The 15,086-nt window shown below is 53.4% G+C and overlaps 1 protein-coding gene across 3 annotated transcripts in view; it reads left to right on the forward strand.

The window, feature by feature from the left end:
• The window catches only part of SULF2 (sulfatase 2), a 98,593-nt gene that overhangs the window by 17,591 nt on the left and 65,916 nt on the right, over positions 1–15,086 (forward strand). For all 3 annotated transcript variants that reach the window (XM_059706834.1, XM_059706833.1, XM_059706835.1), the window contains exon 2: positions 7,154–7,423. In XM_059706834.1, coding sequence (XP_059562817.1) covers positions 7,255–7,423 — 169 coding nt within the window. In that variant the 5' untranslated portion in view covers positions 7,154–7,254. The remainder of the gene's footprint in view (positions 1–7,153; positions 7,424–15,086) is intronic.

The following is a 15,086-nucleotide window of genomic DNA, read 5'->3' on the forward strand; positions in this document are numbered from 1 at the left end:
GCACAGGCCAGGCTGAGGGATCCCCCTTTTCCCCCCAAGTGCACACATTTTTGTGCACCGGGCCTCTAGTATATATATAAAAGCCTAAGCGACCGTTATGACCGGATGACTGGCTGGTAGCTGTGATGTGCACTGACCACCAGGGGGCAGATGCTCAATGCAGGAGCTGTCCCCTGGTGGTCAGTGCACTCCCACAGCCAACCTCCTGCAGCTGGCCAACCTCCCGAGGTCCCTCCCCCTCAGCCGCCTGCCCCGATCAGCCCCGATCGCCAGCCAGGCCAAGGGACCCCACCCGTGCACGAATTTGTGCACCAGGCCTCTAGTTTATTTATAAAATCACAGAGGTGGAAGAAGTAATTCGGAGAAAAAATAAGTTATAGAGGCTAAAGAAGGGCCCTTGGAGCTTAGAAGTGAGGAAGACCCAGGTGACACGCTTGGGGGGTGGGAGGGGCAGAGAGGGCGAGAGGGAAGAGAAGGTTGTCCGCTATCCCAGGAGGGAGGGCGAGCTGGGTCTTCCCTTCTAAGGGTTTTAAGGGCGGAGATTTTACGGGAGGTCCCAGGGGAAGATCTCAGTAGCATATCCAGCAGCTTTCCAGGTGTGTCCTCTTACGGTTTAGGTCTCCACTGATGGATTGGTTGGCGCCAGGGCAGGGGGTCATTATGCAATGCAGCTGGTCCTGAGGTCAGCCATGGGGTCACTGTCTGGTTTTGTTGCTTATCTGGGCCTGCAGCTGAAATACAGCTGAGGCCTAAATTATCTCTAGGGAGGAAGGTCAGGGGATCCAAACCTCAGGACCAATCATATCATATACTAGGGGAGGAGAGGTCACCCTGGGGGCACATTTCCACCCTACAGCTGATTGTCCATCGCTAGACACCCAGGGCTTTCCGGCTGGTGACCGTCTGTGTCTGGCCCATCGTCCTCACTCTGCCTGTGTCTGTCTAACTGCCTAGCACAGTGTGACCTTGGCCAGTTCTTGGACCTCTCCATGCTCAGCTGGCGCATCTGCTACTCATAATGTTGTTGTAAGGGCGACATGAGTGAGCACAGGAAAAGTGCTGAAAATGGGGCAGAGCCCAAGATAAACACACCATAAATTTTAGTTTTTCTTCATCATTATTATATTGGGGAGTTTATTGTGTAAGTCTGGATGCTTCCTTTTGCAGATGACAGCCCCAACTCAGACAAGCTTAAGCAACAAGGGGCACTTGTTTCAGCCTGTGACTGACTACTTGGTTCAGCCTAGTGTCACCAGCATCCCCTCTCAGGCTCCAGTTGGTACCCAGGCTGGGCTCACCCCCTTGCCAGCACCCAGCAGCCCACTCTATATAATTTCTTCCCTCCCTTTGGTTGGCCAGGCCTCAGTCAATGTCTGTCTCTGGGTCAATCACTGGAGCGAGAGAGGTGGGATGTGCTGATTGGCTCCACCTGGGTCACATGTTCCACCCTACATTCAAACTGTACATTATCAGAATAAGGGAGCGGCAGTGCCCCCAATCACAACTGGAGTACTAAACCCAGGAGGGAGAAAATGTTTGCTGAGTCAGTAAATACCTTGAGTATCTGCTGTCTTAAGCACTGTTTTAGGTGTTGGTGATTCAGGAAGCAGCTGTGAACAAAGCTGACAAAAATCTGTGCCCTTAGGAAGCTAATGTTTTAGTCCAGGAAACCCACAAAGAAATAAAATATCTAGTCAGAAGTTGTTAATGCTCCTAGGGAGGGAAGAGATTTAAATTTTCGCCTCAAGGAGGTGAGGAAGGGGCTGTGAAGACATCTGGGTGACGGCTCTAGGCAGTGCCGGGAGTAGCATGTGCAAAGGCCCTGGGGTGGCCTGTTTTGAGGAATGTCATGGAGGCCATGTGTGGCTAGTGCTGAGTGGGCAAGGGGGGAAGTAAAAGGTGATTATGTCAGAGAGGGGATGGAGCCAACTGTGTCTAATCTTGTAAGCCTTTTGGAGGGTTTGAGGGGTTTATTCTGCACGAAATGGAGCCCTTGAAGGGTTTGCCGGGGAGGAAAATGGCCTCTTTAACAGGTTCCTTCTGGCTGCTTGATGGAAGGAGGTGAGAGTGGAAGCAGGGAAACCAGTTAGGAGGCTGTTATAATCCAGGCAGGATTATCCTACCACCTAACACTGTGCCTCACACATATTTGGCCCTAAACAAACATTTTTAAAGTAAATGAAGAAAGACATAAGTGCCCAGGCTCTGGAACACCTAGGAGGGTCTCCCAGTCTGCAGCCGAGGCTCCGGCACACAGGGCATCTCTGCACACCCCACACTTTCCTTTCTTCCCACCTCCCTGTGAGTTCTCCTGTCTGGTCAATGCCTTGTCCTGCCTCTGGCCACTTCCTCTCCCACCCCCCTCAGCTGCCTGGTCATTTCCAACCTCCTCTTGACTTCTCTGGTTGGATTCAGGATCCTCAGAGGAAAACAGCTATCTAAGTCTTCCTGGACAGGCCTGGGGAGGTCCCAGAGGTTCCCCAAAGTTGTGGTATGCAGGGCTGGGGGTTGTCGGTCACCCTCAGACCTGCTCCTCTCTGCAGATGGGCAGATAGGCCCAGACACGGGGTGATGTTTCCGAACGCTTGGGACGTTAGGCGTTTCCGGAGATGTCATCCTGGTCTGGGAAGGTCTGTGAGAAAACACCAGGTGAAGGGAAGGGGCTGGAGGGACCCTGCCTGCCGCAAGCTGGTGGGATGAGAGGGGGGTGTCCGTGAGACGGACAGAACATGGTCATCTGTACAGGATTCTCCAGATCCTCTCTCGCTCGGTTCAGCGACTTCAAATCTTTTACCAAGAGGTAGAAAAATGGAGGCAGAACCCCTTGTGTCATTTCTCATTGATTCCTTCGGCATCTGGAGAGAGACGGGCACAGGGCCAGGGGAAGCCGGAGCCGGGGAATTCATCAAAATTGGCCCATTGATGACTTGCTCTGATGAAATAATTAGCTCCTGTTCTCTGGTTGCAGAGCTTTGACTTCCATCCAGAGCGGAGCATCCTGATGGGTGGGCTGTCGCTGCCCAGAAAGGGGGGGCAGGGGTTGCTAAGGAGACCACACAGGTGCCCTGCACACATTCCCAGCTCCACCCACCGTCTGGCCCAGGGCTCCCAATACAGGCCGCAGCTCCCAGCCCCCCGGGACCTCACATCACAGGCCCAGGGCCAAAAAGGCCCTCGGGGGCACCTGGTGGCCACCTACCCCGCCATTGAGCAAATATGAAAACGGAGGCTAGGAGACTGAGGAACTTGCCCAGAGATCTACTTCAAGGAGGTTCTGGTTGAGCAGGCTGATTCCCGCCACCTACTGAGCGTGTGATCCTGGGCAAGTGTGTTACTCTCTGGGCCTCAGCTTCCTCGTTCATAACATTAACATGGGTGTGAGATCAGTGGGTGGATGTGCAGATGAAACGAGCTGAAGCATTGCCAACTGCCAATAAGCATCTGCTGTTACTGCTTCTGGTATAGGAGAGTTGCTGTCTGTAGGGCATCCCGTGGCAATTCTCTCGATACTTGATCCCTCGAAGTCAACCTGAAGGAGCATGAATGTGCATTTTAATGGGTGTGCAAAGCACAAAGCATCCTGGTGTGTTTTCCAAGGGGCACATGGACTCATAGACAGCATGATTTGAGGACCCCGGGTCTGGGATAATTCAGGGACTCGTTAGATGGCTAGAGCTTGCCTCCTTTCCACCCCTCCCAAGCCTCCCGTTACCTCCAGGAGAGATGGTGCTAATATGCTTTGACGCCTTTAACACCGGCTAATCTCCCTTAAAGAGAGGGGGCAGGGTCAAGAACGGGCGAGACAGGGCTGGCCTTGGAGCCTTCAACATGAGCTCGATGCTGTGAGGCCGAGTTAACACTGAGTCTGTTTTCTTTGACTTTTCGTGGTTCCCTGCTACAGAGAAGGTTTGCTGATTTTCCCGTTTATCCTTGGATACAACGTTTTCTTTTTCAGAATCATGTGCTTACGTTTTTATTTTCAAATGCGGTCCTTTAAAGAAGCGCATGAAGCAAATAATGGAAGGACTGTGCGGGAGGGGCAGACCTCGGGGTTGTGGCATTGGAGTGGAAGAAGCTGGGATACGTGAGGTTAATGGTGAAGGGCCCACGCCGAGCAGGGAGAGCAGAGGCCGGACCCTGTCTCTGTCACTTTCTCTCGGGATCGTCATAGGGCCGTTAGGCCTCACCGGTTCTCAGCTGTAAAATGGGGATAATACTAGCCCAGTGCCTGTGTGAGGCAGTAGGTGTGGGGGTTGACCAAGATGCCGTGAACAGAGTGCCTGACGCAAGACCCAGCTGCAGTGATAGTAATAACCTAATAACAGGTCACACTGTCAGCGACGTGTTCCGGTTAATACCATGTGCCAGGCACTGCTGGTCTCAGCACTCTATTAACTCGTTAATCCCTTTCACCCAATTTATAGATGAGGAAACTGAGACACAGGTGTTTTTAAGTTACTTGCCCAGGGTCACCCAGCAAGTAACTCCAAAGTCCACATCTTAGCCGGCACCCGACGTGGCACCAAGCAGGTGCCCAGTGCACGGCGGATGCAAGGGCTCTGGCTGCCGAGAGGTGTGTGTTTTGCAGGTTCTAGGGATGAAGATGGAAGTCGGTGCTTGTCCTCCAGTCCCATGAAACTCACGGTTCTCAGTCAGCTGCCCTGATAATGTGATGTCCTGTCGGAGGCCCCTGAGGCGGGGAGCCCTGAGTGGAGCCTGCCCCTGCTCCCCTAGGAAGAGGGGATTGAAGGCACTGCTCTCGGAGGCAGGCTAAGGAGCCAGGGATAGGGAGCAGACAAGGAATGGTGCAGCTCTCGGGAACTAGCAAGAGAGGGGAGCCATGACCGCCCCAGGCTTGGAGAGCAAGAGCGGGGACAGACCCCAGAACTGGGGGAAAGCTGGAGCTGGGAGGGGCCCCGGCTGGAGCTGGGAAGCCACAGGGCTGGGAGCCACTTGCTGCTGCAGAGGGAGCAGAGGAGAGTAGGGATGCTGATTGCCCACTCCTCCCGCCCTGCAGCCTCCCAGCAGGGCTTCCACTGGCGGAACCAGCAGGAAGCCAGAGATGCAGTCTGCAGCGTTCTGCTTCCTGGGGCACCGAGCAGGATGGAGAATGGATCAGGGGACAAAAATCAGCCACCCCGCGACCCTTCCTGGGGTCTTTTCAACCACAGAGTAGCCAACTCCTCCTTGGTGGCCAGGAAGGGTGATGGGGAAGGCATTGCTGACAGAGGTCTCCGAGCCACTGAGCCTCGGGACCCAGGTTATTGTGCAGCCCTGCCGAGCCCAGCAGAGCTCAGAGGACCGTAACAAAACCTCCACTCCTTTATTTATTTGAATATGTATTTGGCACCTGCTATGTGCCAAGCACAGTCCCAGGTGCTGGGGACAAAGCTGTGATTAACACGGGCCCACTTCCTGTCCTCGTGGAGCTGACCCTTCAGTGGAGGCGGGCGGGGACTGGGCAATAAATACGACAATTGCCGGTTGTAGGAGGGATTTAGGGAAATAAAACAGGTTATACAATACAGAGAATGCCTCGGGTGGGGGCAGGCACCACTTTAGATAGGTGGTCAGTGCAGCCTCTCCGAGAAGGTGACATTTGTGCCAAGACTCGTCAGAGGGGAATGAGCCCATCATACAAAATCTGGGGAAAGACTCTCCCAGGTTTAAGGAGGAGCAAGTGCAAAGGCCCTGGGGCAGGAACAAGCGTGACTGGTCCAAGCAGCAGAAAGAAGCCAGTGGGGCAGGAGAGCAACTGAGATGAAGGGGGAAAGGTGGGCAGGGGCTGGATCACATGGCCCTGGTGGCCCTGGTGGGGGTTTGCATTTTATTGCCTGAGCCCTGAGAAGCCAGGGGAGGGTCTAAGCAAGTGAGTGACGAGGTCAAGGGTGAGATGAGTGCCTTGCGCTTGTACAACCTGGAGTGAGTGCCTCACTGAGTGGTATGACCTGATTTCAGTTTTCGGAAATTCACACTGGCCACCCTGGGGATAAAGGATGGGGGCCAAGGGTGGGGCCTGGGAGGAGACCCCGCAAGAGGCTTTTGTAGCCCCAAGGAGAAATGAAGGCAGCATTCCGCTCTGCAGAAACTGGGGCCCTTGCCGAGCTCCCGGAGCTTTGGGGTGGGGTTCCCCGTGGTCCTTCAAGGTCACAAGGACGGTGACTCAGCCTGACTCCACCAAGCTTGGTTTCCTCTCAACACCTCTCTCTCTCTCTCTCTCTCTCTCTCTCGTGCGTGCCTTAAATAAATGAGACCAAAAGTCTCTATCTGGACAGGACTTGAAGGCTCATTTCCTCAAGAAATAGAAAAATGACCGCAGAGACCTGCCTGCGCCAAGCTCACTACACCCCCCCCCCACCCCCCGCCGCCCGTCCCCCAGCTTTGCGTGTGACCTGATCTGGGATGTGGTGGGATGGGGGGGTGACTGAGGTCACAGTGGAATGTGACAGCTCTTCTGTCGTTTTGTTTATTCGACCTAAAACTAATAGGAATAACGTGCCCAGCTCTGGGTGTTGGCAGGGAGCCTTCACACACGTCCTGACCGCATCAGGTTCTAATAACAGCCGTGTCTCCCCGTGTTCCCCACTGGCTTACTGACGGGGAAACGGAGCTGGTGAGCAATGGATCGGGGCTGAAGCATGGGGAGTCGTCCACCCAGAGTGGATGGGCGCCGTTCCCGCCCTGCTCTCCCGGCCCCGCCCTGAGCCACAGGCTGCCTGGGAGCCGGCTGCAGCCCCCTCCCATCTGCCCACTGAGAAGAGATGGCCAGAAAAGGCTGCTCCCCCAAAGTGGGCTGCTTCCCTTCCTTTCTCTGGGGGTGCTTTGTCTGTGGAAGTGGTTGTGTGGTTCAGTGACCGGCTGACCATCTGATTTGGGGCTTGAGCTGCCACCAGCACATCCAGCCGCCCGCGGGTCCAAGGAAGTTCTGGCTGCAGAAGCGGTCACTGGAGGCTTCCCCCGGCCTGTTGCTGAGCAGATTGCAAATAACTTTTCTCGTCACTTGAGCCGTGTTAGATGTTTGCTCGGCTAGAGCCGCCCTGATCAGATAAACTGTCCTTGTCAGTGCCAGAGGCCGTCGTACGCCTCATTATGCAAGTCTGAGCGGTCACAGCCGTACAGAAAAGTTGACCTGATTCTCTTCCTGCTCCTTTAGATCCGTGAGCAGAGGGGGAAGAGGGTGAAGGAACAAGTCCACCAGGCGCAGCTCCAGACTCCTGCCTCCTGCAAGAAGCGACAGATCAACAGAAACATAAAATGGCCCGCCCCGGCCTCCTGCTGTGCCTGCTCTCTGTCCTCCCTCTGCTGGGCGGGAGCTCCTCCTTCCTGTCGCACCACCGCCTGAAAGGCAGGTTCCAGAGGGACCGCAGAAACATCCGCCCCAACATCATCCTGGTGCTCACAGATGACCAGGACGTCGAGCTCGGTAAGCGCCCGGCCGGCAGGTGGCACCCACCCGGGCCCCCAGGGCCACCTGCTGGGGCGAAGGCTCCCGGCGCAGGTGCTCATGTCGAGCTGTAGAGTCACTTCTAGTGGATTTAACCAAGTCACAGGGGCGGCCCACAGCTGTGGACTCGCAAGGTGAGGGGTCTCCAGCCTTTTCCTAATGCAAAACCCTTCCTGGATTTCTCCAAACTCTTCTGAAGAAGACACGTGAAGACCAGTTCATAGGTTCCTCTGATTTCTGTTGAGTACCTGCCTGCCATGTGCCAGGCATGGTTCCAGGGCCTGGAGCCTCAGGAATGATGAGGAAGGCACAGGCCTGTGCTCACGGAGGGAGGGAGACAGGTCATCCATGCGACTGCCGTTCACATGTAAAATAAAGTGATGCCCTGGTTCCTTAGGTTTGAGGGCGCTGGATGTTTTGTAAAGCAGTGTCACATGCACGATCTCATTAGATAAGCCTGTGTGTGTATCATAATAGCCGTTTTGTATTATTTTAAAATGAAGCGATTGAAGGGGGTCCCACAGCTGGAAAGAGGGACGGAAACCCATCGGACTCCGTGTCATTCTGGGCCTTCCTGGCAGAGGCGAGGCTTTGTCCTGCCCTGTCACACCTGCTCTCCTGCCTGAGCTTCTGTGCCCAGGGGTCAGGCCAGGGTCAAAGTCAGGGCTTAGAAAATTAATCAATTATTCATTAATTACAATAACTTCAAGAAGGAGCAGTGCTCCTGTGAGCCTGAAGGGGGCGCTGTGCTGTCTGGGACGGTGGTTGGAGCTGCTTTGGGTTGGTCATCAGGGAGGGCTGTCGGAGGTGGTAGTGTTTGTGCTGACGCTGAACAGAAGGAACCACCCTCCCGTGCATACGAATACACACATACATGTGTGAGCCCCTGCTCCACCCACCTCAGCAGCTGTGGGTGGGCTCAGCCTCCCGGGTGGCATCCAGGGGCAGGAAGCCGTCCCTGTTGGCAGTGACCTGACCCAGTTCTCAGAGATGTTGCCTCTGGAGGACGAGCTTGGCCGTCTCTGGCCCTGAGCTTCCTCCCCACGCAGCACTGTGGGCGCCAGGTAGAGCGGGTGAGACAGGGGCCCTTGCCCAGTTTAGACCATTTACCCGGATGGCAGGCAGGCCCGGCAAGGGCTGTGCCCAAGGGCTTCCCCAGCTCAAGCCTCCACACCTTCCCTTTATTCCTCACACAAGCCACTCCTGGGTCACACCTTTGGTTTATTGTATAAACCCGTGGTCGGCAAACCACGGCTCGAGAGCCACATGCGGCTCTTTGGCCCCTTGAGTGTGGCTCTTCCACAAAATACCACGTGCAGGCGCGCACATACAGTGCGATTGAAACTTCGTGGCCCATGTGCAGAAGTTGGTATTTTGTGGAAGAGCCACACTCAAGGGGCCAAAGAGCCGCATGTGGCTCTCGAGCCGCGGTTTGCCGAGCCGCAGTTTGCCGACCACTGGTATAAACCATCCCCCCTGCCTTCCTAAATAAGACATGGGCTCCTCCACCCAAGCTGTGGGTGGCTTCATTTGCATGGGAAAGAGACCCCATAAATGAGGCCACTGAGAGTGAGGCCTCCAGAAAGTCTCACTTGGACTTCCTAGTCCCCTGGCTCAATCTGCATGTCTGTTTCCAGCTCACCTTTGAGGTTCTCCCAAGTGTAAACTGTTCTTCTTATCTTGTGTCTTCTCCCTATTGAATTTACTGATTTTCTTGGTTCCATTTCTCTACATTAAATCCTACACCAGCGCTGCCCTGTGAAATGATAATGCCAGCCATAAATGCAGGTAACATAAGTAATTTAAAATTTTCTAATCAGTACATTTTTTAGAAACTAAAAAAGAAACTGGTGAAATTAATTTTAATGACATTTAATTTAACCCACTGTACCTGTAGTATCATCTCAACGTGTAATCAATAGAAAAAATTATTAATGGGGTATTTTACATGTTTCATATTGTTTCCAAAATCTGGCGTGTAATTTTACATTTAGAACATATCTCAATTAGGACTAGTCACCTTTCAGGTGCCCACTAGCCATTTGTGGCTGGTGGCCGCCGTTCAGGACAGCACACGAGCCTTTCCCATTTTCCTTCTCCTGTGAATTAGATTTCCCTTCTCATCATCAATACTACTGTGTATTGTAAATATCTGGCGGGGGCAGGGGGGAACCTTCTAAGCAGAGGAAACAACATGTGCAAAGGCCCTGAGGCAGGGCCAAGGAGACAGATGTGGCTGGAGCCTGGGAAAGGGATGAAGGTAATGAGATTGGAGAGCGAGGATAGAGCCAGACCCCGGAGGCTCTCCGGGGTTGTGGTGAGGAGGGCCAGTAGTTGACCAGGTGAGGGTTTGGCCTTTAGCCTCTGCCCACTCTCAAAGGACAACCAAATATCACTGGTGGCAATCCAATTAAAGGGCTACTGGACAAGCCTGTGCCACCAAATGTAAGATTGTGATGGAGATCCAACTGCAAATCCACACCCTTTTTGGGTCCGTTATTAAAAACATGAATCAGTCTTTTAACTGCCAAGAGAGGGTGATTTATATAAATCCAAGTCGCTCCTTGTAATGATTTGTATTAATGATCACAAGTATAGATTTTTCACAGGCAGCTTATCAGTGCAACAGGAATATGCAGCCAGGAAGTAATCGGAGCCCAGAGCTTTTATTGACAAGTTGACAGACACGATCCCTATCTCCCCGGCACCGTTTAGCATGAGTCATGGTTGATAACCACGGGGCATCTGCAGGCCTCAGCCACAGGGAAGTGAGGGTTGTTTCCAGCGGAATTTTGCAGAGAGCACGTGCAGGTAGCACCTGGGCTTCAGAGCACCTTGGTCCTGCCTCATGGGCCCCCTTGAGTGACTTGGTCATAGTTATGTGTGGGAATTCAAGACACCCTGACGTTCTTTCATGCACTCAACAGATAGTATTAAGCATCTGCTGTGCAGTGCACTGTCCTGGGAGCCTCAGGACTAGGGGAGGCTCATTCCAGGCAAGGATACGGAGTTAGAAATGAGCTGGGTGGGTAGGGACAGAAGGAATGTTGTGAGCGGTCGTGGAGCTAGCTGGGGTACATATAAATGGAGAGACCTGAGGCCAGGAGCCGACGGGACCAGGTCGCAGGGCACCTTGTGGGCATGGTGAGATTTGGAGTTTTATTCTTAGTGAAACAGACATGGATTGGGGACCCTAAGCAGGGGAGGGCCGTGATCTACCTTAGGTTTCAATAGGATCCCTCTGACTTTATGTTGAAATTAGCCCGCAGAGAACAAGAGCAGAGACAGGGACACCCATTTGGAGGCCGGTGCAGTGACTGGGCAGGTGCTGATGGACGCTGGGACCGGAGCCGAGCGGTGGAAGGGGTGGGACCGTGATGGATGGGTTAGAGGTCGGGGGTTCAGGAAAAGAGGGCTTCGAGATGACTCCTAAACTTTTGGCCTGAACCAGGGTGAGTGATTAATACCCATTTGTAGAAACAACACATTTTTGCTGCAGCAACGTCATCTAACTAAGCCTCGTGCCCGAATCTGAGTGTAAGTCTGCATCTGTGACTCTCAAAGCCAGTAGGCTGTGCAAATGTAGGAAAAGAGCGTCTGATGAGGACATGCGAGAGAGGAGAGCAAAGAAATCCATGGCTTAAATACACAGATTCATTCTATTGTTTTATAGATAGAGAGACCGAGGCCCAGAGAAATGAAGTTTCCTGTCCAAGGTCACACAACTAGAACATGGTGAAACAGGATTTGAACCCGGCCCAGCTCTGCTTAACCAGTCTCCTGGGATGGCTGTTATTTCTAGACTAAAGGCCCGATGCATGAAATTCCTGCAAGGGAATCGGCCCTCCCAGCCGCTGCGGCTTGCCTCAGCCCTCGCAACCCCGGCTTCGTCCCGAAAGACGTCTGGTCTACTTAGCATATTACGCTTTTATTATTAAGTTAGTGTGTGTGTTTGTTAGTTTTCACCAGTACAAATACCATTGCCAGAAGTGTCTTTATACACACAGTTTTGCACACCCAAAGATAAATTTCAGGAAGTGGATACATGGGTGGATGGTAGGTTTAGAGCCCTGGTTTTCCATGGCACCTGTCAGCTCCCACCTCGAAGCACTAACTTGCATAGATCGGTGCCTGCTTGTCCTCCCTTCCGCTAATGAGCCAGCCCTTCCAATGGCAGGACTGGCTTTTGAAGGAGGCTGCCTTCCCCCAGGAGGTGAGGGATGGGAAGGTGGCAGTGCGGGGGAAGGGGGCTTTTTATAAACCGCTAGACAGACCCAGATCAATAATGCATGTTCCCAAAAAGGCCAGCACATTATCTCACAGTCCGCGACAACTGGCACACAGAGGGCGGTCCTAAAAAATTTATCATCTGCTATTTTCTGTTCATCCGTGCGGCAGTTCTGATGGTTCTCGGGGCTGGAGACTTCGCGACTAAGATAATTTCCAGGCTTTCTTCCAGTCCCAGGGTGGAAAACAGCCGTCCATCCTAATGAGGGTCTGCTTCAGGGAATCGGTGTGGGACGCGGCACAGAAGAGGGACTGCTTGTCCTGTTTTCTCATTGCAGGGCCGCAAGGGGAGGGCTGCCTGTGCATGTTTCCTTTCCCTACATGCCTCTGACACACCTCCTTGAGCTGTCACTCAGAAATGTCAAATGCCCAGGGGACCTGGTCCCAGGGCATATGAGTCAGACATGGCCTCAGTTCTCAATACATGTTCAAAGCCATTGGGAAAAGCCCTGGGTTTGGGTGGCCTTCGGAGCCCAGCAGGGTCTTCGCTGGCCTTCGCCAGCAGGTAGGAGGGCTCTGAGGAAGCACACGGAAGCCAAGTCTTGCTCGCACGTGTCCTTTGGTCAGCGGGCCCATGGACCGGTGGACCCTGCCAGGGCTTACTGGTCTCATTCAGTCCCGACGATCCTTGGGTGAGCCTCGGGGGCTGGGGCGGGCTCTGAGACTCAGGTGAGGTAGACACAGGCCCCACTGGAGCAGGGGAATACTTGCAGCATCCCAAGGCCGTCTGTTCTATTCTTTGAAATTTTCTTTAACGAGACTTACTTTTTTAGACTTAAATATTCTTTTGAAAGGAAGCTCTAAATTACTACTGTAAACAAAAGCCCAGTATCCATTGCCTTCGGGAAAAGGTCACTGCCAAACCCAGTACAACGGGAACAGCAGTGTTTTGACATTTCGGCAAGATGCTGCCTCCCACGGGGCTGGCATGAGGACAAGGAGCGGGGAGTCGGGGTGACTCTCTAAAGCAAAAATTCAAGAGCTGGTACCCAAAGAAGGCGGAATGCCTGGTGTGCCCCGGTCAAGTCCAGGAGATGCCCACAGCACCCTTACAGGCTCTCTCTGAGTTAGGTGCTGGGAGGGTGGACCAGATTCATTCACTCACAGGAGGGTTTAGCAGGTATTTAGTGAGCACCTACAACCTGGCAGCAAACAAAACAGGCAAACATCTCTCTGTTACGGAGCTTACATTCTAGTGCAAGAGTTATTTAAAATGCGTGTAAAGTATATAGTGCATGAGGTAGTGGAAAGTGATGAGAAGAATGAAGCAAGGAAGGGAAGCCAGCTAGGAAAGGGGTGGGGAAAGGGAGCGTGTGATTTGATGTGGGGTAGCCTCACTGAGAAGGCAAGGGAAGGAAGGGAGCCAGTCGAGGGGTTTCCCGTGGGGAAGGGCATTCCAGGCAGAGGGAACAGTGGGTGTGAAGGCCCTGAGGTGGAAGCAGGCTCACAGAGCAGCCAAGAGGCCTGATTGGCAGAGCAGTGGGAGCATGGGGACCAGGAGGAAGTGAGGTCTGAGCGGTAACTGGAGGGTGGGAGGGTGGGTCACGCAGGGCCTCTGAACCAGGGAGAGGACTTTGGCTTTCTACTGAGTTGGGTACCAGTAGAGAACATTGAACAGAGGAAGAACACCCTCAGACATATGTCTTCATACGACCCCTCTGGCTATTATGTGAAGAACAGACTAACGGGATGTCATAGAGCAGGGACTGCAGTGAAGAGACGACAGCAGTGGTCCAGGCAGGCGGTGATGGAGGCTCAGACCCGAGTGGGGAAGTGGGGTTAGATGCTGCACGTGGAAGGTGGGGCTGATAAGTTGTGCTGATGAATCTGATGTGGAGCGGGAGCGACGAGTCAAGAATAATTCCAAGATGTTGGCCCAGACATCTGCAAGGAGGGATTTTCTGTTTGCGGAGCTGGGGAAAGCTGTGGTGGGGACCTGGTCAGTTGCAGATGCCTGGGAACTGCCAAGAGGAGCCATCCAAGGAGCCAGCCTTCAGAGTCAGAGTTCAGGAGAGAGTCCCAGGCCTGGGTGGGCCTGGACCAGGGAAGCGTGGGGATTGCATGCAGATGGCTTGCCTGTTCGGGCTTTCCTGGGTCCAAGACCCTCACAAGGTTCTCAGAGGTCTGGGATCCTAAATATTGCAGGCCTCCAGCCTAAAGGGCTGCTTGTAGGAGAGGCTGGCCTTTGGGAGAAAGGCCTGGGAGGGTTTCTGGCCAGGCACTTGTTTTCCATTTCCATCTGTGAACACAAGGAAACCACACCCTGAGCTGCAGACTGATATCCCGGAGCCAGTTCGACATGGCAGGCTTGGGCGCTCTGCAGCGGCCATGTGGCTGGACGCCCAGGAGGTGCCCAGATTCCGGACACCAGGTCGGGGGTGACTTCCGGCTCGGCCTCTGAGGTTCCAGCTCCTGACGTGCTGCTCGCTAGGGAGGGAAAAGCATGTCGAGGCAGGTTATCTCGGGAAGAAGAGGCTCATTTGGACCCACCCTGGTGTTCAACTTGCCAAGCACATTCCTGCAAGACTTTTTTTTTTCCCCCTCTCAATTCAGCAACACTTGGGAAATCGCTTAAATTCTGGAAGCTAAGTATATCGGGATTAAATTCGGCTGCATGTAAAAGAAAATATAAAATAGCAATGGCTTAAACAAGATAGGAGTTTGCATCTCACTCACATAAAAATATCTGGAAGTTGGCAGTTCCAGGCTGGCACGGTGGCTTCAAGATTAGCTGGGACCCCAGCTCCTTCTCTGCCTTTCTGTTGCACCATGCGTATCGCCTGGCTTCCATTTTCAAGGCATCCTCGTGGTGCAGAATGGCTGCTTGAGCTCCATCCATCACAGCCATATTCCAGGCAGTAAGAAGAAAGATGCAGAAGAGCAAAAGGATGGACCTTCCAATTGTGTCAGCTCCTTTGAAGGACCTCAGCCTAGACATCACACACCACAGAGCTTTTGAGCCCCGTCGTCTCAGCAAAAAAAAAAAAAAAAAAAATGTGGGGCACACAAGACATTTGGTTTGTTCAAGTGGTAATGCAGCACCCAAGGTTAGTTAGTAGCAATGGGGTCATCCCCACCCAAGATTAAGGGGATGAGAGGAGCAAATGGTTACTGGAAACTGGAGACACCAAGACCACCTACCAGGAGCTGTCACCCTCCGTCGACACCACAGGATCCATACCGCAACCTCAGTTCATCTTTCCCTGATCTACCAAGCCCCGCATTGGCCACACCCAGCCCACAGTCAGAGAGCGAAGTCACCTGTGGGTACAGCTCCGGGTCAGCTCCCTGCCCCCCACCCCCACCCCCCAACTGGAGAGCTGGGCAGAGGGAGTCTCCGGAAGGCCAGTGAGGA

The sequence above is a fragment of the Myotis daubentonii genome, chromosome 8 (genome assembly GCF_963259705.1).
Source record: "Myotis daubentonii chromosome 8, mMyoDau2.1, whole genome shotgun sequence".
Lineage (NCBI taxonomy): Eukaryota > Metazoa > Chordata > Mammalia > Chiroptera > Vespertilionidae > Myotis > Myotis daubentonii.